General features: G+C 37.1%; 2 protein-coding genes across 16 annotated transcripts in view; both read right to left on the reverse strand.

Annotated features, from left to right (window-relative positions):
- MCMDC2 (minichromosome maintenance domain containing 2) overlaps window positions 1-11453 on the reverse strand; it is a 44302-nt gene extending 32849 nt beyond the window's left edge. For 4 of the 12 annotated variants that reach the window (XR_014843710.1, XR_014843713.1, XM_085022269.1 and 1 more), the window contains exons 1-8: window positions 11291-11424; window positions 8946-9136; window positions 8723-8853; window positions 8584-8643; window positions 5759-5954; window positions 5007-5129; window positions 4216-4320; window positions 261-386 (exon numbers count right to left, since the gene is read on the reverse strand). Coding sequence is in view for 7 of the 12 variants with exons in the window: in XM_085022269.1 (XP_084878395.1) it covers window positions 261-386; window positions 4216-4320; window positions 5007-5129; window positions 5759-5954; window positions 8584-8643; window positions 8723-8853; window positions 8946-9039 (835 nt within the window). In the remaining 5 variants the exon portion in view is untranslated. Of the gene's footprint in view, window positions 1-260; window positions 387-4215; window positions 4321-5006; window positions 5130-5758; window positions 5955-8583; window positions 8644-8722; window positions 8854-8945; window positions 9137-11290 lie in introns of all 12 variants that reach the window. The other 8 variants (XR_014843712.1, XR_014843714.1, XM_085022271.1 and 5 more) reach the window with 3 other exon arrangements.
- Window positions 11454-18220: 6767 nt separating this feature from the next.
- Window positions 18221-22478, reverse strand: part of SGK3 (serum/glucocorticoid regulated kinase family member 3) — a 75336-nt gene continuing 71078 nt past the window's right edge. For all 4 annotated transcript variants that reach the window (XM_085022273.1, XM_021089284.2, XM_085022274.1 and 1 more), the window contains one exon: window positions 18221-20099. In XM_085022273.1, the coding sequence (XP_084878399.1) occupies window positions 19929-20099 (171 nt within the window). In that variant the 3' untranslated portion in view covers window positions 18221-19928. The remainder of the gene's footprint in view (window positions 20100-22478) is intronic.

Below are 22478 nucleotides of genomic sequence, written 5' to 3' on the forward strand. Positions count from 1 at the left end.
AAAAAAAGGAGTCCTTCCTATGGGTGAGGTTCCACATTATCCCTTTCTTTTGCAGCATGTATTACCTGAAATTCTCTTATTAACTAGTGTACAGATTTATTGACTGTCTTCCATATCATTTAAGGGTAGGAACTGACTGTCCTGGTCACAGTTGTATCCCTAGTGCTTAGAAGAGTGCCCAACACTTAACCAAAACTTATTTCCTGAATAAATAGATTTAAATTTAAATATTTAACATATGATACTAACATTTTCCTTACCTTTCGGATTGCAAAAAGTGATACTGTTTGCCTCTATACAGACAGCAGTTTGTGATGTTTTTACACAGGTTGGAATTCCAATAATCTTATACTCATTTCCTATATTCATTTTATTCACTGATTCATCTAAAATTATTAAACACAAAATAAAATATGTATTTATTAAATGAAACTTTTACGTGATCATATAGTTCAAAGATCTAAGACTAGTAACAATTCAGTAGTTCAGTTAGTTCCTATGTATTTACTTTTGTTTAGTATAATATGCATACTGAGTAGCTGGCATTAATAATCTAAACAGGTAATTTCATTGCTAATAATCTTTTTTAAATTTTACAGCTGCATCCACAGCATGTGAAAGTTCTCCCAGGCCAGAGATTAAAACCGGATACTTTAATTCACTGTGCCAGGTAAGGGATGGAACCCACACCTCTGCAGCCACCTGAACTGGGAACCTCCATATGCTGCGGAAGCAGCCCAAGAAATGGCAAAAAGACAAAAACAAACAAACAAACAAAAATACATCATCTAGTTGTAAACTGTAAGACAGATACTGTCATCCCCGCTTTCTATACGAAGAAACTAAGTTAAGTGACTTGCACAAGGCTAAACAGTAAGTAGCAGCACTGAAATTCCCAACTAGGTCTGCCTATCTCTGAAGTCTACCCACAAGACACTTTACTAGGTTCCTCTCTCACATCTACAGATTGTACAAAGCTTTGCACAGTTCAGAATTTATTTTAAAAACATACACTAAAAATCTTGATCCTGCAATATACAGTTGGAATTTGGGTGGCTGCAAAGCTGTAAAAGAAAGGCTTATAAGCAAGAGCAAAGATTAATTTCCCTCTGTGAAGAAGATCAAACAGTGGTCTCTATTCTCATTTATTCCTTCCCACGTCAGCTCCAAAGAGCATACTGGTATACCCTGAAGACCTGTAAATGAAGAATTAAACCCAAGAATTGAGAAAATAAAACACAGGGAGTTCCCTTTGTGGCGCAGAAGAAACAAATCCAACTAGTATCCGTGGGGATGTGGGTTCGATCCTAGCCTTGCTGAGTGGGTTAAGGATCTGGTGTTGCTGTGAGCTGTAGTGTGTGGTTGCAGATACAGCTCAGATCCTGCATTGCTGTGGCTGTGGCATAGGCTGGCAGCTGTAGATCTGACTTGACCCCTAGCCTGAGAACCTCCTTATGCCACAGGTACAGCCCTAAAAAGCAAAAAAAAAAAAAAAAAAAAAAGAAAGAAAGAAAAGAAAAACCAAAACTAGGAAGTTCCCTTGTAGTTCAGTGGGTTAAGTGCCAACATTGTCACTGCTGCTGCTCAGGTCACTGCTGTGATTCAGGTTCGAACCCTGGCCCAGGAACTTCTATGTGCTACAAGTGTGGCCAAAACTGAAAAACCAAGTCAAACCAAATCAACTAACCAACCAACCAACAGCAACAAAACCCTGAAGGATACAGAATGAATTACAAGGGGAAAATTAAAATGAATCATTTTTCAATTATTCCTTGGAATTTCATAGTTTTGTGAATGTGTCCTGAGGTTAAGAAAGGGTCAGGGAGTTCCCATCGTGGCTCAGTGGTTAACGAATCCGACTAGGAACCGTGAGCTTATGGGTTCGATCCCTGGCCTTGCTCAGTGGGTTAAGGATCCAGCATTGCCATAAGCTGTGGTGTAGGTTTCAGACGCGGCTTGGATCCCGCGTTGCTGTGGCTCTGGCGTAGGCCGGTGGCTACAGCTCCGATTAGACCCCTAGCCTGGGAACCTCCATATGCCGCGGGAGCGGCCCAAGAAATAGCAAAAAGACAAAAAAATAAAAAAATAAAAATAAAAATTTATTTGGATGTTAGATTCCAGTTATAAGTGATATCATATGGTATTTGTCTTTGTCTTTCTGACTCATTTCACTCAGTATGAGAGTCTCTAGTTCCATCCATGTTGCTGCAAATGGCATTATGTCATTCTTTTTTTATGGCTGAGTAGTATTCCTTTGTGTATATATACCTCATTTTCTTAATCCAATCATCTGTTGATGGACATTTGGGTTGTTTCCATGTCCTGGCTATTGTGAATAGTGCTGCAATGAACATGCGGGTATATGTGTCTCTTTTAAGTAGAGTTTTGTCCGGATATATGCCCAAGAGTGGGTCATATGGAAGTTCTATGTATAGATTTCTACTGGAATCTAATATCCAGCACAAATGAACATCTCCACAGAAAAGAAAATCATGGACTTGGAAAATAGACTTGTGGCTGCCTGATGGGAGAGGGAGGGAGTGGGAGGGATTGGGAGCTTGGGGTTATCAGATACAACTTAGAATAGATTTACAAGGAGATCCTGCTGAGTAGCATTGAGAACTATGTCTAGATACTCATACTGCAACAGAACAAAGGGTGGGGGGAAAAATGTATACATGTAAGGATAACTTGATCCCCATGCTGTACAGCCGGAAAAAAAAATTATTTCGGTCCTATTAAGGGCTTATTTGAAGAAAGCGTTTTCTACTAAAATTTAAGTTGGATAGCCACTTCTGTTTCCATATTGTAATGTATGGTTTATATATAATAGAAGTAATTAGTTAAATCATAGACTTTTAAGCTAGAATGCCTGAGTTGGAATTATGGCTGTACCATGCCTCACAGTGTAACCTTGGACAAGTTACTTAACTTCTCTGTGTACTTGTTTCCATACTATAAAATGGAGATAACAACAGAATTTACTTGAAAGAGTTGCTATGATTAAATGAGTTAATATACATAAAAGTAACTGGCACATAGTAACTTGGTATATAAAAACTATCCATAATCACCTGGGCTTACATGCCTTCCTCATCCTTATTGGGTGGCAAGAGTTCTTGTTTTACTCTCTACTTTCCTAACTCTTGAGTTTCTTACACATGGTTGACATTCAAAATCTCTTTTTCTGAACAGTTTAAAGCCTCCAGTTTTAGCCCAAGAAAGCAGGCTGAGCCCCATCCTCATTTTCACAGTTCTGGCTTCTCAACAAAGACTCACTCTTCCTTGGGTGATTGATACTGATAATAATTTCCTCCTTATGGAAGAATCTGTATACTCACAGGTTTTAACCCATGCAGTTCTCAACAGTAAATCATGTACCAATGCTCATTCATTTACCTAAAATATTTATTGAGTTTTTACTATGTGTGGTAAAAACCCAGGTCCCCACCCTCATGAAGCTTATATTTTAAAACAATAACTCCAATACTTATATAAGACAAACACAATAATGGGAGGTCATTACTGTAAATAACTGTGATCCTAAGACTTAGCATAGTACTTGAGACACAGCGGGGGCTAATATCTTTTTAAGTGAATGCTGTATGGCCGAATGAATAATTGATACATTAACTAAACATGACTTTAAAACACTCATGAGGAGTTCCTGTTGTGGCGCAGTGGTTAACGAATCCGACTAGGAACCATGAGGTCGCTGGTTCGATCCCTGCCCTTGCTCAGTGGGTTAATGATCTGGCGTTGCCTTGCACTGTGCTGTATGTAGGTCACAGACTCAGCTTGGATCCTGCGTTGCTGTGGCTCTGGCGTAGGCTGGTAGCTACAGCTCTGATTCGACCCCTAGCCTGGGAATCTCCATGAGAGCAGCCCAAGAAATGGCAAAAAGCCAAAAAAAAAAAAAAAGAGAAAAAAACACTCATGAAAAAGACCTATGATTTTCTCAAACTATAGAAGTACCATACTGATAATAATTAGGGTTAGGGTTAGGGTTAGGGTTAGGGTGACCATAAAAGAGTCAATTACATAATTCATATATTTAATTTTATTTTGACCATGCCCACGGTATGCGGAAGTTTCCCCGGCCAAGGATGGAATCCATACCACAACAGTGACCCAAGCCACAGCAGTGACAGTGCTGGATCTTTAAGCCACAGGGAACTCCTTTAATTCATATATTTTACTGCAAACAGAACTTACCTCTGAGGAAGACTGTAACAGATTGAAACCTAAATGGCTGGTTGTTAGAATATCCTTGAAAAGCATGAAGTGCCTTTGTGGTAATTATTTCAACTATCTGTTTATCTTAAGGTAAAGAGCAGAAAAGAGTTAGCTATTAGAATATATATACAATTTAATTTCCACATTAAAATATCAGACACTATTTAAAAAACTGTAATTATAGGGAGTTCCCATTGTGTCACAGTGGAAACGAAGCTGACTAGTATCCATGAGGATGTGGGTTTGATCCCTGGCCTTGCTCAGTGGGTCGGGAATCTGGTGTTGCCATGAGCTATGGTATAGGTCACAGACTTGGCTCAGCCTCTGCATTTCTGTGGCTGTGGTGTAGACCTGCAGCTCCAATTTGACCCCTAGCCTGGGAACTTCCCATATGCCATGGGTGTGGCCCTAAAAAGCAAAAAAAAAAAAAAAAAAAAAAAAAAAATTAAAAATACGAAAATAGAAGTTCCCGTCGTGGCACAGTGGTTAACGAATCCGACTAGGAACCATGAGGTTGCAGGTTCGATCCCTGGCCTCGCTCAGTGGGTTAAGGATCCGGCGTTGCCGTGAGCTGTGGTGTAGTTTGCAGACACGGCTCGGATCCCGAGTTGCTGTGGCTCTGGTGTAGGCCAGTGGCTACAGCTCCGATTAGACCCCTAGCCTGGGAATCTCCATATGCCCTAGAAAAGGCAAAAAGACAAAAAAAAAAAAAAAAAAGAAAGAAAAGAAAAGAAAAAATTGTAATTATAAAATGTAAAAGCATTTTTTACCACCAAGTACTCTAAATTTTCTGTCTTCTTGAAGTGAAGATGAACATAGATCACATAAAAAGTCACTTCTTACTGTTGCAGATTCTGTAGCACCAGGCACATGCACTCTTACATACTGAAATCCTGAAAGAAAACAGAGTTAAGCTAAATTTGCTTTTGGATTCAGCTCTGCATGTTCAATCCTTTAAAATGAATCTAATTCAAAGTATAATTAAATCAGTTTTGCATGTGGGTTCATAGCAATTCAATTAACATTTATTGCATGGTTAATTCTTACCAGGCACTGTGCTAAGGCACTGGAGATATGGATACTTAAACACACAATTTCAATAGGTAGCAATAAGAAACAGATAATTTCGATATGCAGTATTTGTTTACAAAGTGTTAGAGAGAAGAGAGGGCAGACAAACCCAATGAGAGGTGGGCCTGAATGGAAAAGATGTCTTGGAAAAAGACTGAATGGAAGTTAAGCCAAAGGGTTGAGAGAACGTTACATAGAGAAAGCATGAACAGTCATGAAACCATTTGTGAGAAGAATAAGTATTTTAGCAACACAAAAGTACCCAATAAATTACACGGGAGAGGTAAGGAATAAAGAATACATTCCAAGATTATGCAAAGTGGACTTAAAAACATTATGAGACACCAAATTCTATTCTAGTCTTTTCACTCTGTGAATGTTTCATAACTAATTATGAACATGATTTAAGATTAAACAATGAATTGTTTTGATTTTACATTTTAATACTTACCTTTTGAAAGAGGGCATGCTTCATCTGAACAGAGAAACCTGGCACCTTGTGTATACTTGGTTAGAGTTGTCATTGCAATCACAATTCCTTGCACCATATAAAATCTTTGAGATGTATAATCAAGTGGAAACTTACAAAGATCAAGACTATAACTTGGCAGAGGAGGTAAATGTGTTAACTTCAGCACTATATTAATCTAATAAGAACACAAAAGTAGTATTAATAAAAATTGCAGATACAATTGGACTTGCATTCAATATAGTAAGTGTATTTGTAGGGTTAATCAAGTACATGATTTTGTTAGTAGTATTAGGAACCAAACTTTTGAACATTAAGAGAAAAGAGATTTAAATATAAAATTAAAGATGCAAAATCTTTATAATCTTCTATTTTAATTGAAAATATCATTATGAACTCGTTATTTTTTCTTTAAAAATACACATGTCCTGGCTATACCCATTGAAAAGACTTCTAAAACAATGACAACGCAATAGCAGTGAACACTTCTAGTACCCAGATTATTATCTTTAAATATAATTTATTGCTAAAAGGAAACAGACCTCCTTAGAAGAACTGGCTGATTCTAGGTCTGGAGCAGAAAATACAACAGATGGACCTGGTGCATCTCCTTGTGACAGAAACCAGGAGAGCTTTAAAAAAAACTCTAATGAAATATGTCAAAAGGACATAAAAACAAACTTTAAGGGAATTCCGGTCGTGGCTCGATGGTTAACAAATCCAATTACGAACCATGAGGTTTCGGGTTCAATCCCTGGCCTTGCTCAGTGGGTTGGGGGATCCAGTGTTGCCATGAGCTGTGGTGTAGGTTGCAGACGCAGCTCGGATCCCGAGTTGCTGTGGCTGTGGTATAGGCTGGTGGCTACAGCTCCGATTTGACCCCTAGCCTGGAAACCTCCATATGCCTAGAGAGCAGCCCTAGAAATGGCAAAAAGACAAGAAAAAAAAAAAAACAAAAAAAACACACACACACACAAAAAACCAACTTTAAGGAGCTCCCAATGGTCAAAATTAGATACTATTAGCATCAGAAAGGGGAGTTCCCATTGTGATGCAGCAGAAATGAATCTGACTAGCGTCCATGAGGATGAGGGTTCTATCCCTGGCCTCGCTCAGTGGGTCTGGGATCTGGCATTGCCATGAGCTGTGGTGTATGTTGCAGACACTGCTCAAATCCCGAATTGCTGTGGCTGTGGCATAGGCCGACAGCTGTAGCTCCGATTCGACCCCTTGGAACTTCCATATGCCACAGGTGTGGTCCTAAAAACAAAAAGAAAAAAAAAAAAAAGCATCAAAAAGAATGACAAAGATTCATTGAAACATATCATACATTTAAAACTTCATGTAGTTCCTCATAACTTAAAAAAAGGAAAAACAACAAAAAAAAGAACATTGGTCATCATTGTAAGCTGCTATATTCTCTGAAAATTTATAAATGGAAAGAATCAAACATTTATTCTGCCTTTACTGTACAAACTGTATTGCAGGGTAACCAGATAGTTCATGAGAAAAACCTTTCTACAGAATAATTTTTTTTTTGTTTTTTTTTTTGCTTTTTAGGGTTGCACCCTCGGCATATGAGGTTCCCACGCTAGGGGTTGAATCACAGCTACAGCTGCCAACCTACACCACAGCCACAGCAACACCAGATCTGAGCCTTGTCTTGTGACCCATACCACAGCTCACGGCAACACTGGATCCTTAACACACTGAACAAGGCCAGGAATCGAACCTGTGTCCTCATGGATCCTAGTCGGATTCATTAACTGCTGAGCCAAGATGGGAACTCCTACAGAATAATTTCAGTTAATAAATATAGAAATGTTATTCAAATTAGGAAAACTACAATTTTGCAACTCTTATTAAATTAATGGAATCTAGGCAACAATCATCCAATGGCTGCAAAATCCATAAGATGACAGTTGATGGGAGACTGTATATTGAAGGGATCAGAAGACATCATATTGTGGCACGCTAAAACTGGGACAACAGTTAGGATAATTCTAATATAGCACAGTAGGAAACACTGATAGATTCTCATCAAAACAAGTTGACTTTGAACCTAAGCAAGTCTTTAGAGACAACTTCCATTTTCCAAAAATATAAGTTCTAGAGAAATGTTAAATACTACAAAAACATAATCAGACAAGTCCAGATTATGAGACATTTTTACGGGACAATTAAGGGTTTCTTCAAAAATTCCATGGCATAAAAAGGGAAGGGGAGGAAATGGCTCTAGATTAAAAGAGACTCAGCAAGATGTAAGAACAAGTAATAATGTGTGTAAGGTGTACGCTTGCTTTTGATTCTAATTTGAACAAATCAACTGTGAGACATTTTTAAGACTTAATGAGGTAAAGTTAAATATGGACTGGCTATTAGATGATACCAAGGAATTACTGCTTTTTTTGTAAGGGGTAATAATGGCATTGTGGTTATATGAGAAAATACCCACAATTTTTAGCGATTGATACATAAAATAGATTGGGGTGAAATACAGGATGAATTTTAAAGATTTGCTTTAAAACATTTCAGGAAAAAAAATCGATGATGCAGGTATGGCAAAATATTGTAAACTATTACATTTGAGTGACAGATATATGGAAGTTCATTTTATTATTCTATTTTGGGGGTATGTTTGAAATAGTTAATGTTATAAGTGGTAATACAGGAAGTAAAACTGTAAGACATCCCATCAAACTCTGACAAAAGGTTTTAATAAACAAAAATACATGAATATAAAATATTTACAAGTCATCTTGAGGTATCATACTTTAGTTTCTTTGTTAAATTTAACTAAAACTTACTTGAGTTTCAGTCTGTAATTGTCCAATTAATGAGAGAGTCTTAACAGCAATAAAACAGACCTGTGATTTCAAACGAAAAAACCCAAAGAAGTTACCAAAAATTCCCTGTGGCATAAAATTATTTCTTTCTTTAACTTACTGATTGAAAAACTTGAGCAGCTTTTAATGGCTGATGTAAAATGTGATTTCCAAGTTCAGCATCCAATTCAACAATATCAGAAGGATTTATTAAAATATTGAATCGATAGACAGCATAACTTTGTTTTGAAGCTGTAAAAATACACAAGTATAAAAATGAGGATATTTACGTATAGGACATTATTTTAAAGTTTCTAAAGTGAATTCACCTTTGCTGAACATACCATTGTAGTATTTGCAATCATCTATGAACTTCTGGAGGCCTCTACTTCTGTCAAGATAGATAAGAGCTGCCTCTTTCATTTTTAGATTGGACATTTTCTCCTAGATAACGATTCTTCTCTATTACTAATTGATTAAAGCACAATTGCTGGTGAAGACTACAGAGTGAAATTCATGGAAAAGATGAGAACACCTAGAAACAAAACAAAATTTACATTTGAGGATCTATAATAAAGCTGTTTAAATTATATGTAAGACTGAGCAAGAAAAAAAAAAAAGGAGGTAAAATTTCCAACCTAAAAAAATTCCTACCCAAAGGGAAACAAAACTTTGGTTTCTTTTGCCAAATAATAATTTAATAAACACTAGCTTACAAGATTCTCAGCAAGATTACAAATTTAAGAACAAAGGCCTCAAATGTCTCTTTACAGAGTAAGTATACCCAAAAAAGCTTTTTGAAATATTAGAGGATGAATTCCCTTGCAGTCATTGTTTAAAAAAATGAAAATGGTAAAAGCTATCTTATAAGTTCAATCTAAATAACAAAGCATAGCTAGCCTAAGAAATCTGAAAACCTGGTTCTAGATCAGTGTTTTCTAGTTGCTATGGGGAAATCACCTGATCTCTCTTGGCTAAATATTTCATCTGTAAGAAATTAAGGGGTTGACTTAGACGGCTAAGGCCTCTTCTGGCTTTAAATCTATCAGTGACCAACATAAAATATTAAACCATGGTAATGAGAGCGGAATACATAAAATTAATTTTGAGTGAACAACATAAAACATTAAATCACAGTAATGACAGTGGAATACATAAAATGAATTTAAAAACAACAAACACCAATTGAAAACAATATATGCCAGTAATTGTAGTAGGTGCTAGGGTTGGATAAAATGATTAAGGCTGAATCCTGCCTTCAATGAGTTGCCAACTTAGAGAAGTCAGGAATAATGACTGTCATACTTATTCATGTCATACATTTATTGGGCATATTATTTATTGGGCACTTACTATTTATTGGATATCAGACTTTTTTAGGCACTAGGGACACAAAGATCAGTAAAATATGGTCCCTATTGTTCAGATTACTTTGGGGGAAAATAAGTAAAAATTAGCAATTATGTACGACTTAACTGCTATAAAAGAAATATTCATGTACTATAAATATTCATGTATGGAAGGAACATATATGAAATAGTTCACAAAACTTGGGGTCATCCTTGTGTCGAGGTCATAATAGTTTCTATTGCTTTAGGACATTTTTATTTAATACAGTGGGGCCACAGTGAAGAAGCGATGAATTCTACTTTAGAGGTGATATTTGTTAAGATTTGGAAGAGAGCGAGGAGAGGAAGGGAAAGTTACCCAAGAGTAAAGGTCTTCCCCTTCCCCAATTTTCAGACCTACACTATTGAATCCATACCCCTGCCACTTGGAATTCCGGTCACATTCCAAAAAGAAAAGTAATGGAGACTGTCCAGGGGCAACTTCAGAATTTTATCTCTGCGGCCCTAAGTACAATGATCATAAAGTGCGCGTTGGGTTTAGAACGTTTACACCTGTGCCTCATTCATAAGGTTTCAGGGGCAGAATGAAGAGAGGTTGCTAATAATAAAATGGTTGCACGAGGCTCAACCAAATCGAAGAAATCTGAAGTCCGTGATGATTATTATCCCGAAGAAGGGAAACCGTCAAAGTTTTTAACCAGGGAGTAATGTGGTCAGATCTCTATTTTGGAAATGAGCGCCAGTGCAGAAAATGGATTGGAATGGAGAAAGTGTCGATAATCAGTTTCTAGCTACTGTCCTAGGAGATAGACCGCCCAATTTAGGACGCTGGGAATGAAGCGGAATGGAGGAGACGGGTTCCAGACCTGTAAAGGTTTCACACTGGACTTGGTGGCCAGTCTATGAGTTTTCAATAGGGGTGTGGGTGGGCAATGCGGCTGTAATGGAAACAAGGAAGCTGGGAGAAGAGTAGAGAAACAAAGTAAAATTCATCTGGGACGTCGGGATAGACAGAAGCCCCAGGGCGCAAAAATGAGAGCCTGGCGTCGGGTAATTTACAAAAGCCGGAAGGAGCGCTGCTCGAGGCCTCTCCTGCGTAAAGGGAGCTCCTGGGAGTGGGTGCATTTTCAAGGAAGGGGAAAGTGGAGGAAAAGACATGGACGCATTTGGAAAACCATTAAACAAGCCAACCAGGATAAAACGCTACAGGTCTTCCCCCAGCTCCCAGCCCCCAAGTGCTGGTTCACTTGACACAGGCGCGGGGTCGGGTCTTCTCTCCCCGCCGCGTCAGCAGGAAAATTCTTCACAACCAAAGTGGATGAAAACGAATCCAGACTCACACCCAGGGTTCCAGGACCTCTCCCTCCCACAGCGGCAACCTCCAGCAATGCAGACTCAAACACCGGAGCACAAAACAGCCCCACTTGCACCCCCAGAGCTTCGCCCGTCACGCGCTACCTCAAACCAGAGCCAGGGAGCGCCTCGTGCGCATGCGCCTCCCTCCCGGGCCGTTGGCCGCGCAGAGCCTGCCGGGACCGCGCCTTCCTGTCACCAGGGCAACTAGCAGGACCTGCCCTTGACCTGCGTTAGCTTAACTACTCTTCCTCCCTCTCTGCAAGGCAAAGAAGTGAGAGAATAGAAGAAAGCTAAGTTTTCCTTGTTATCGGAGGCCAAGGGTGTTTGTTTAAAAAACTTAGAGAAACAAACCTTTCCTAGTGGGAACGCAAAATAGACAATTTGGAAAACATTTCCTGACAAAGGACCATAGTTACCAAGTGACCCAACAATTGCATGTCACATATTATGTATTATACATAGATAATGAGAGTACATAAAACATGTTTACACAAGAATATATACACGAATGTTTACAGTAATATTCATAAGAGCCAAAAAAGTGGAAACTGATAAGTGGGTCATGAATACTATTTTAGATAAGAATAACTAGGCTATGGACTCCTGATGGATCTTGTGTTTTAAGGGAGAATCAATTCTTCAGAAAGGTACTCATATGTATTTCAAAGTTTTGGTTAATCAGTTAACCATCACAATTCATTTCCATGCCAAATTAATAATGGGGTTTTATGTAGGGTGATATAGCCATACAATGGGATGTTATTTGGCCATAAAAAGGAATGAGGTACTAATATATGCTACAACATGAATGAACCATGGAAACACTATGCAAAGTGAAAGAAGCTTGATACAAAAGGCCAAATGCTGTATGATTGCATTTATGTGAAATGTCCAGACTAGACACATACAGGAGAAAATAGACTACTGGTCACCCAGGATTTAGAGGAAATGGAGAGTGGCTTGTTTTTTTTTAAAATCATGGTAATATACAATTTACTATTTTTAAGTGTACAGTTCATGGTATTAAATACAAATTATGAAACCTCGCCACCATCTGCCTCCAGAACTCGTTCATTTTCCCAGATTGAAAATCTGTACCCATTAAATAGTAACACCCCAGTTCTCCAATCTCCACTCTCCCAACTGCCCTTGATAACCAGTGTGTTCTGCCTTCATGAATTTGACTACTCTGGGTACCTCATATAAATGGAATCATACAGTACTTATATTTTGTGATTGACTTATTTCACTTAAAATATATTCAAGTTTCAACCATATTGTAGCATGACAGAATTTTCTTTATTCCTTTCTGCCTTGGCCGTGCCAAAGACGTGGAAGTTCCCTGGGCCAGGGATCAAACCTGAGCCACAGCAGTAACTAGAGCCATAGCAGTGACAATGCTGTATTCTATTTTTTTTTTTTTTTTTGGCTTTTTTGCTATTTCTTGGGCTGCTCCCGCGGCATATGGAGGTTCCCAGGCTAGGGGTCTAATCGGAGCTGTAGTCTCCGGCCTACGCCAGAGCCACAGCAATGCGGGATCCAAGCAGCGTCTGCAACCTACACCACAGCTCACACAATGCTGTATTCTTAACTGACTGAGCCACCAGGAACTACAGAACTCCTTTTAAATGCTAAGTAATATTCCATTGTATGCATATACCACATTTTGTTCATCCATCCATCCAGTTTTTTTAAAATTACAGTTGATTTACTTGTGTTTTTTAGGTGATGAAAATGTTCTAAAAGTGATTGTGGTGATAGTTGCATAACTCCAAATAAGCCAAAGCCAGAGAAATGTACACTTTAAATGGGTAAACTATGGTGTGGAAATTCAATCTCAAAAAAGCTGTTACCAAAAAAGCCCAAAATTTGTCCTAACTCCTTCCCCATTAGTATTAATAGGTACTGTTATTGATCCTGCTGTATTACAGAGTGGAGGGGGGATCCAGGAGGTGGAAGTTTGGACCATTGTTCATGGAAAAGTAATTGAGACCATCCCTTTCAATATTTATTAGGGTTGACAAAACACATCAGAGTTTGTTTCTCTGGGGAATATGATCTCTATGAGTGATGTGGTGAGGAAAATGTTTTGCTGAATTAAAAATTAATGTACAACAGCAAACGGCTGTTAAAACTCTTCATACTACAATTCTGTGGTCGTTAATACTATTTTATATTTATTTATTTATTTATTTTTGTCTGTTTGCTATTTCTTGGGCCGCTCCCGCGGCATATGGAGGTTCCCAGGCTAGGGGTCTAATCGGAGCCGTAGCCGCCAGCCTACGCCAGAGCCACAGCAATGCGGGATCCGAGCCGCGTCTGCAACCTACACCACAGCTCATGGCAACGCCGGATCGTTAACCCACAGAGCAAGGGCAGGGATCGACCCGCAATCTCATGGTTCCTAGTTGGATTCGTTAACCACTGCGCCACGACGGGAACTCCATGAATACTATTTTAGATAAGAGTAACTAGGCTATGGGCTCCTGATGGATCTTGTGTTTTAAGGGAGAATCAATTCTTCAAAAAGGTACTCATATGTATTTTAAAGTTTTGGTTAATCAGTTAACCATCACAATTCATTTCCATGCCAAATTAATAATGGGGTTTTATATCCATCAAGTCCAGTAATATCTTCTAATTGGTTTTTATGTATTTAATACATTCTTTAAAATAGTAGACATAAGCACTTAAAAATTGTATTCAGTGCATCACTGTATGTTGCAAACTCTCTGAAAATAATGGTGTTATCTAGAGTCAAAATTTCATTGCTTATTGCTACATTGCCATAAATACATACATTTTTATTATTACAGAGCATCACCGAACATCACAAATTTTCAGTGCCAGGTTGAGAATTATAAGCCTCTCAATATGTTGAAATTTTAAAGGAGATACCACTGTGTAAAACAAGTACATTATGCAAGAAGCAGCACTTATTTTTAGGTACATTCATATAGGGCATTTATCTGGCCTACTCATAAAGTGACAGGTTTATTTTAACTTTGTAACTTGGAGTGGGATGGAAGAGGACTGTTTCCCTGTCCATTCTCATCCCCCCTCTCATTTTTTCTCTCTTCCAGCAGCTACATAGTATCTGCTGTCATGCTTTTTTAAGATTTAATTTTTTTACAGCAGTTTTAGGTTCACAGCAAAACTGAATGAAAGTTAGAGTTCCCATATTCCCTGTCTCCACACATGAATAACCACTTCCATTGTCACCATCCATCGCTAGAGTGGTACATTTGCTATAACTGACGAACATGCGCTGACATCATCATCACCCAGAGTCTATAGTTTATATTAGGGTTTGCTCTTGGTAAAGAGTACATTCTATAGGTTTGTACAAATGAATAATTGCATATACCCACCAATAAAGTATCATGTAGAGTATTTTCACTGCCCTAAAAAGACTGTACTATGCCTACTCATCCTCTCCCTCCTACTAACCACTGGCTACCACGTATCTTTTTACTGGCTCCATAGTTTTGCTCTTTCCAGAATGACACATACCTGGAATCATACAGTATATAGCCTTTGAGGTTGGCTTCTTTTGCTTAATAATGTACATTGAAGTTTCCTCATGTATTTTCATGGTTTAATAGCTCTTTTCTTTTTAAAGCTGAATAATATTCCATTGTCTTGATGTACCAAAGTTTATCCATTCACCTACCGAAGAATATACTGGTTGCTTCTAAGTTGTGGCAATTATGAACAAAGCTGCTATAAACATTCATGAGCAGATTTTTGTGTGGATCTAGGTTTTCAAATTTTTTAGGCAGACACCAAGGAGTGCTATTGCTGGATCATAAGCATGTATTTAGTTTTGTGAGAAACCACCAACTTATCTGTCAAAGTTGGTATACCATTTTCCATTCCCACCAGCAGTGAACGAGAGTGCCTATTGCTCCACATCCTTGGTGTTGTCAGTTTTGGATTTTGGCCATTCTAACAGATGTGCAGTGCTATTCCACTGTTGTTTTAATTTGCAGTTCTTTGATGACACATGATGTGGAGCATCTTTTCATATTCTTATTTGCCATCTTCTTTGGTTAGGTATCTATTAAGGTCTTCAGCCCATTTTTAAATTCAGTTGTTCATTTTTTTATTGTTGAATTTTAAGAGTTCTTCGTATATTTTGGATAACAATCCTTTATCAGATATCTTGTGCAAAAATTTTCTCCCAGTCTGTGGTTTATTTTCTTGACACTGTCTCTTACAGAGTAGACACTTTTAATTTTAATGAAGTCCAGTTTATAAATTATTTTTATGTATAAAAACATCTCCAATACTTAGGGTTATCTATATTTTCTCCAGTTTTCTAGGAATTTTTTTTTTTTTTTTTTTGTCTTTTTGCTATTTCTTGAGCCACCCCTGCGGCATATGGAGGTTCCCAGGCTAGGGGTTGAATCGGAGCCATAGCCACCGGCCTACGCCAGAGCCACAGCAACGCGGGATCCGAGCCGCGTCTGCAACCTACACCACAGCTCATGGCAACGCCGGATCGTTAACCCACAGAGCAAGGGCAGGGATCGACCCGCAACCTCATGGTTCCTAGTCAGATTTGTTAACCACTGCGCCACGATGGGAACTCCCTCTAGGAATTTTATAGTGTTACATGTTTACGTTTAGATCAGTCATCGATTTCCAGTTAAGTTTTGTAAAGATGTCTGACTAGATTTTTTGCATGTGGATATCCAGTTGTTCCAGCACCATTTATTGAAAAGACTATCTTTGATCTATTGTACTGCCTTTACTCTTTTGTCCTAGTTGACCATACTTGTTTGGTTCTATTTCTACATTCTCATTTCTGTCTCATTGATCTATGTCCATTCTTTAGCCAACATTACAATGTCTTAATTACTGTAGTTTTATAGTAAGTCTTGAAATCAGGTAGTGTTAGTGCTCCAATTTTGTTTTTTCAATATTGTATTGGCTATTGTGAATTGTCTCTTCATATAAAATTTATACTGTTTGATATTCACAATTTGCTGAGAATCTGATCAAAACTGCGTTGAATCTATAAATCAAGCTGAGAAGAAATATTTTGACAATATTGATAATGACAATTTATAAACATGGAGAATCTTTCCATTTATTCTTTTTTTCTGAAGTTTTGTAGTTTTCCTTATATATATCTTGTATAGATTGTTATATTTCTACTTAAATAATTTGGGGGGTTGCTTATGTAAGTGATTTTATCTTCATTTCAAATTCCACTTTTTATGGCTGGTATAGAAGAAAGTGGTTGACTTACTTATCTATTAGCTTTGTACCCTGCAACCTTGCTGTAATCACTTAACTCCAGAACTTTTTAAATTCTTTTTATTTTCTACATAGATGATCATGCCATCAGTATATCTTTTCTTATTGCAACAGCTAGTACACCCAGTATGATTTTTTAAAAAGGAGTGGTGAGAGGGTACATCCTTGCCTTCTTCCTGATCTTAGTGGGAAAGCTACTAGTTTCTCACCAGGTTTTCTGAAAATATCTTTGTCAAGTTGGGGAAGCTTCTATCTCTAGCTGAGTTTTTATCATGAACAGGTGTTGGATTTTGTCAAATTCCTTTTCTGCATCTATTATGATCATATGATTCTTCTCTTTAGCTTATTGTGATGGATTACATTAACTCATTTTAAAATGCTGAATTAGTCTTACATACCTGGAATAAATCCCACCTGGTTTTGTATAATTTTTTTTATACATTGTTGGACTCAGTTGCTAAGATTTTATTGAGGATATTTGCACCTATGTTCATGAGAGAGATTTGTCTGCAGTTTTCTTGTGATGTCTTTGTCTGCCTTTGGTATTAGGGTGACCCTGACTTCATAGAATGAATTAGGAAATGTTCCCTTTGCTTCTGAAAAAGATGATAAAGAATTAGTATAATTTCTCCTTTACATGTCTGGGAGAATTCATCAGTGAATCTATTTGGGCCTGGTGTCCAAATCTCTTTTGGAAGATTACTAATTAGTGATTCAATTTCTCTCATAGATACAAACCTATTTGGATCATCTATTTCTTCTTGTGTGAGTTTTGGCAGACTATATTTCAAGAAATTGGTCCATTTTATCTAGGTTATCAAACTTGTGGGCACAGAATTGTTCACAGTGTTTCTTCATTATCCTTTTAACACCAATGGAATCTTTCGATCTGCTATTATTTGTGTTTTCTCTTTTTCTTAATAGCTTGGCTAGAAGCTTATGGATTTTATTAATCTTTTCACAGAACCAGCTTTTGGTTTCATTAATTTTCTCCACTGATTTCCTGTTTTCAACTTCACTGATTTTTGTTTATTGCTCTAATTCTTGTCTCTTTTCCTCAGCTTACTTTGGATTTATGATTCTTTTTCTAAAGTAGAAACTACTGATTTTAGATCTTCCTTTTTAATATATGCATTCAATGCTATAAAATCTCCCTCTAAGCATTGCTTTCTCTGTATTCACAAATTTTGCTAAGTTATGTTTTCATTTTCATTTAGTTCAAAATATTTAAAATTTCTCTTGATATTTATTGACTCATGTATTATTTATAAGTATGTTATTTAATCTTCATGTATTTTTGGACTTTCCAGTTGTATTTCTGTTACTGATTTCCAGTTTAATTCCACTGTGGTTTCTAGAGCAGACATTATATGATTTCCGTACTTTTAAATTTGGTAAAATCTTATACTTCTCTCCCTTAAACATATAAATAATTCATGTTTGTAATCACTATTGTAACCATCAGCAACTTTAATTTAAAATAAGAGCAGGCATGGAGTTCCCTCATGGCTCAGCAAGTTAAGGATCTGGTGGTGTCGCTCCTGTAGCTCTGGTTACAGATGTGGTATGAAGGTTTGATCCCTGGCCTGGGGACTTCCACATGTTGCGGGTGAGCCCCCATCCCAAAAATGGCAGGCATTAGATGATCATTAATCTTTTTGCTAATTTTTATTATACTGTATAAGATCTGTATTTCTTGCAATCCAAGAAACATCAACATTCTTTTTAAAATTTGTTCTTAAAAATATACAATATTGCACTTTAATTTTTGGCAGTTTAAGGAGTGGATGAGTTATATAAAAAAATCATACAAGAAACTACAGTTTTTATTTTGCTTTATAAGCATAAAACTTTGTGTAAAAGCAGAACTTACAGTAGTGCCAAACAAACCAAGTATTTACAGTGTCACTGTTAAAGTCTTACCTCTAAAGGAAGATTCAGTGTATTGGATGCAAATATTATTAATCTAATAAAAGTACACTCCTTTCCCCTTTCTGCAGAACAATTTTAAGCTAAAGGATACTGGTGTGAAATGTTTTTGTAATTTCTTTCTCAAGAGAAAATACATGGAAAGATGCTAATTCTTGAAGCATGAAGACAAGACTGCATCATTAAACTCCTTCACTCTTTTCTATATGACTTGAAAAATCTCTAAACTAAAACTGAGAATTCCAAGGTAAGCATTATTTTTAGGTTTTCTATAATATTTATCTTCTACAATTATAAGTACATAAGTTAGTTGGCTTTTAAGTATGACTTTAAGGTCAGTTTCCTGTACTTTTTCTAAGATGCATAAGATAGTGACTATGCATCTGCCTAAATTATTTTTAACTTTTGTTACATTGTAGTGAAACTGTAAACCTTTATATTTTCTCATAATTTGCTATTCTACTTTTTAATTCCCAATTAGCTAAATAGTCTAGACAGCTCAATATTTTTTACTTATCATCCAATTAGGAAGACAGTTTTGAATAGCTTTTTGCAAATGCAAATACCAAGATTTATACCTACTTAACAATATATTAAATATTCAAAGGACCAAAAAGAACATAAATAGAATGTATTGGTAATATAAATAAATGACATGGAGACATTCAATTCTGGCACCACCTTAAAAAAAAAAAAAATTCAGCAGTACTTTATTTCCCTTCGGATCTTTGGGAATACTTAAAATTTCTAACTTTTACCTTTCCTCCAGAGGAAAAATAATTCACAAATTTGAACTGGGATTTCAAAAGCATAGTATTTCCTTTTGTTACTTCTTAATTTGATCTGCAGAACAAATGGTTATTCAAAGTGTTAGCTAGTAGCCAATGAATTAAGTATGCTTTTACATTTTAGTCCTACCAAGAAATGATTATGTCAAACAGTGATTCATTATGGAAAGATAATGGTTTCTTCTTAAACAACCATGTACCAATTGCATAGTTGTGATCTGAGGACAAAGGTCAAGGTAGAGAGCTACAAAGGCATTAATATATGTTAAGTGAATTGAAATAGACTGTTGAAAAACAGTCTATCTTGGGTAGATGTTAGTGTAAACATAGAGGGAAAAAAAACAGTCATTAGCAAAAAAGTTTTCTTTAAAAATAGGTTAATGCTAAGAACAATAGCTTTTAAATTTTCTGTTTAAAAATAAGCTTAATAAACAAGAATACAAATCTGAATTCAAAACATAGCTCTCTGAAATGCCCTATTTTCTTGCATACAGCAGAAAATACATTTTTCATAGTTTTTAACATTACATGTAAAAATGAGGCACTAGTTAAAACACATTTGAATATATTCACACAAACAGTTGTTTCCATCTCATCCATAGGCTTATCTTTGCTCAATGGTTTCAAGATGGCAAACTGTTCACAAAAATAAATCTTCCGAAGGAGGTGCATAAGAGAAACCAACAAATGCATCATCTGCTTCCAGGACACTGGCGTTCACTATGGAATAGTCAGAAGACACACACACGGAATATGGAACTGTTTCTTCTGTAAACGTGGCATCAAAGTTCCGGATATCATCTGGTCCTGCCTAAAACATCAAGAAGTACATTATTCACCTTAGCTTTTTTTCTATTAATATAGTCTTTCATTAAAACCCCTTTATGAATTTGTCTATTTATTCCTGGCAAGTTTACATGTCTTCCTACTTCATCATGTCTTTGAAACATTTTCTTCTGCTTTTCCTTTCCTGACTTTCATTATCCAGGACCTTCTTAGAGTTAAGGTTTTTGTTGCTGGGTCAGGGGAGGAGAGAAAAGGGTGAGGAAGGCTAGCATAACAGAGTTCTCACCCAGGGCATATAGAAATTCCTGGGCCAGGGATTGAACCCACACCAGAGCTGTACCATTGCCTCAGCAGCAACAAATTGGATCCTTAACTTGCTGAGCCACCAGGGAACTCATCTATGTTCATTTGAATCTCAGACCCGGGAAGTGACTGGCTTTTTCTCTACCCATCACCACCTCTATGTTTAGAAAAGGGACTCAGGGAGGTTTTCAGGGCAGCATTTTGCATCTGTGCTTCATCAATGTGGGGGAGGTTAAAGCCTTTTGATGAAGAAATGAAGGGGCTGTAAGTAAAATTGTGAAAGGTGACTCTTATGCTATAGAGGTCATTTAGGATTTGGCTGTGACACTTAGCACTAGGGATCTAAGGACCTGGAACCTGGGAAATGAAGCAAAGTGGCTATTCAGGCTCGAAGGCAGTGGTTAACCTTCCTTCACGAATCTAATACAAGCAAATGGACTCTCCCCTTCCAATGTATTTACAGATAAAAACTGGGATTCAAATTCCGGTGATTCTTTTAGAGCCCATCCCTGAAGCTCTTGGTTATCTCTGCTTAAGGGAAGGGAAACCTTAAAATGTTCACACCATCAAGTCTAACCAAGGTAAATGGATTCAGAACAAATATATAAGCCAAGGATATAGTTAGTGTGGTAGGTCTACAAATAGCAGAGCAGACCGTGGAAATCCAGGATGCTAGATCCTTCCACATGAGAAACTCCCCAACACAGGAGACTGATGCTAGAAATTATACTCATGTACATATAAAAAAGTCATCAAATTCTCATTTGGAACCCTAAAAGCACGGGCTCTAGATGAAGGCCACCTACCACCTACCTGTTAAAGTTATTGTGAGGATTTGATATGTTAATATGTAAAATCTCCAGAATCTGACACATAGAAGGTGCTCAGTAAATGATGGCAAACATTCCTTCACTTGACTTTATATTTTGCGGATGCCCTTATGGCTCATGGCTAGTACTGATAGGAATATAACACTGTACAGTTTCCATTAAGAGCGAGAGAGGACCCTGCCCTCTATGTGTATGAGCTCACATTCCAGTTCTGCATTCTTATTTATTTTCTTTTTTAGGGCCACACCTCCTGCAAATGGAAGTTTCTGGGCCAGGAGTCGAACTGAGCTGCAGTTGCAGGCCTATGTTGCAGCCATGGCAATGCCAGATCCACAACCTATGCCGCAACTTGCGGCAATGCCAGATCCTTAGCCCACTGAGCAAGGCAAGGGAAAGAACCAGCATCTTCATGGTACCGTGTCAGGTTCATAATCCACTGAGCCACAACATGAACTCCTGCAACTGTAACTTTAAATTTTTTGTTATTTAACCTTTTCCGTGCCTAAGTTAACTCATCGGTATTATGTGGAAAATAACAGTACTATTTTACAGAACTGTTGTCAGGCTTAAGTAAAAGGGTACAAGTATTGAGAACAGTGTAGGGACTAACTTTTTGATCTTTGCTTCTCTGTTAGGGGTAAAATGGTAACATGCTAGGATTTTATTTTGCACTTAAGTCAACACTGTTTCCATTTCCAATGAGTCCCTAGTGCTTTAATGAGCCTGACAACATATTCACTGGGGAACAACTCAACTTGGTAAGACTCTCAATACAAAGAGAAAAATACAGTAACTCTTGAAGGTTCTAGTTTCCTACTGCAAATTCTAGAAGTTAAGGACAGAAATTATCCCTATGGGGTCACTTCTGAAACAGTCACTTCTGGATGAGCTACATGAAATCAGTCTACAAAATGTTAGGTTTATGGTATATAATATCACACCTATTAATTAATACCAGCTAAGAGCAAAGCACTGAAACCAACTGTGAACAAAACTTAAATGGACTGCATAATACTTTTCTGAAATGATTTCCTTATCCTGCTCTAATTTTCTAGAAAAAGAGTTTCATGAATTTCACAGCAACATCAAAAAAACTAAACAAAAGAAAAGCAAATTCAGCTAAGGTATTGCAATCCTAAATAAATCTTGATTTATATTTTCTTCCTGTCTTTATTATAATCTTATATCACAAAAATGCTAATTACCATGTTCTCATTTAACATTATGAGGATTTTCCAACTGTCTGCTCATTTTATATTTATTATCATTAT

The sequence above is a fragment of the Sus scrofa genome, chromosome 4 (genome assembly GCF_054392235.1).
Source record: "Sus scrofa isolate SSC_HxYL_T2T_F1_AM1 chromosome 4, Sscrofa_HxYL_maternal_Yorkshire_Landrace_v2.0, whole genome shotgun sequence".
Taxonomy (NCBI): Eukaryota; Metazoa; Chordata; class Mammalia; order Artiodactyla; family Suidae; genus Sus; species Sus scrofa.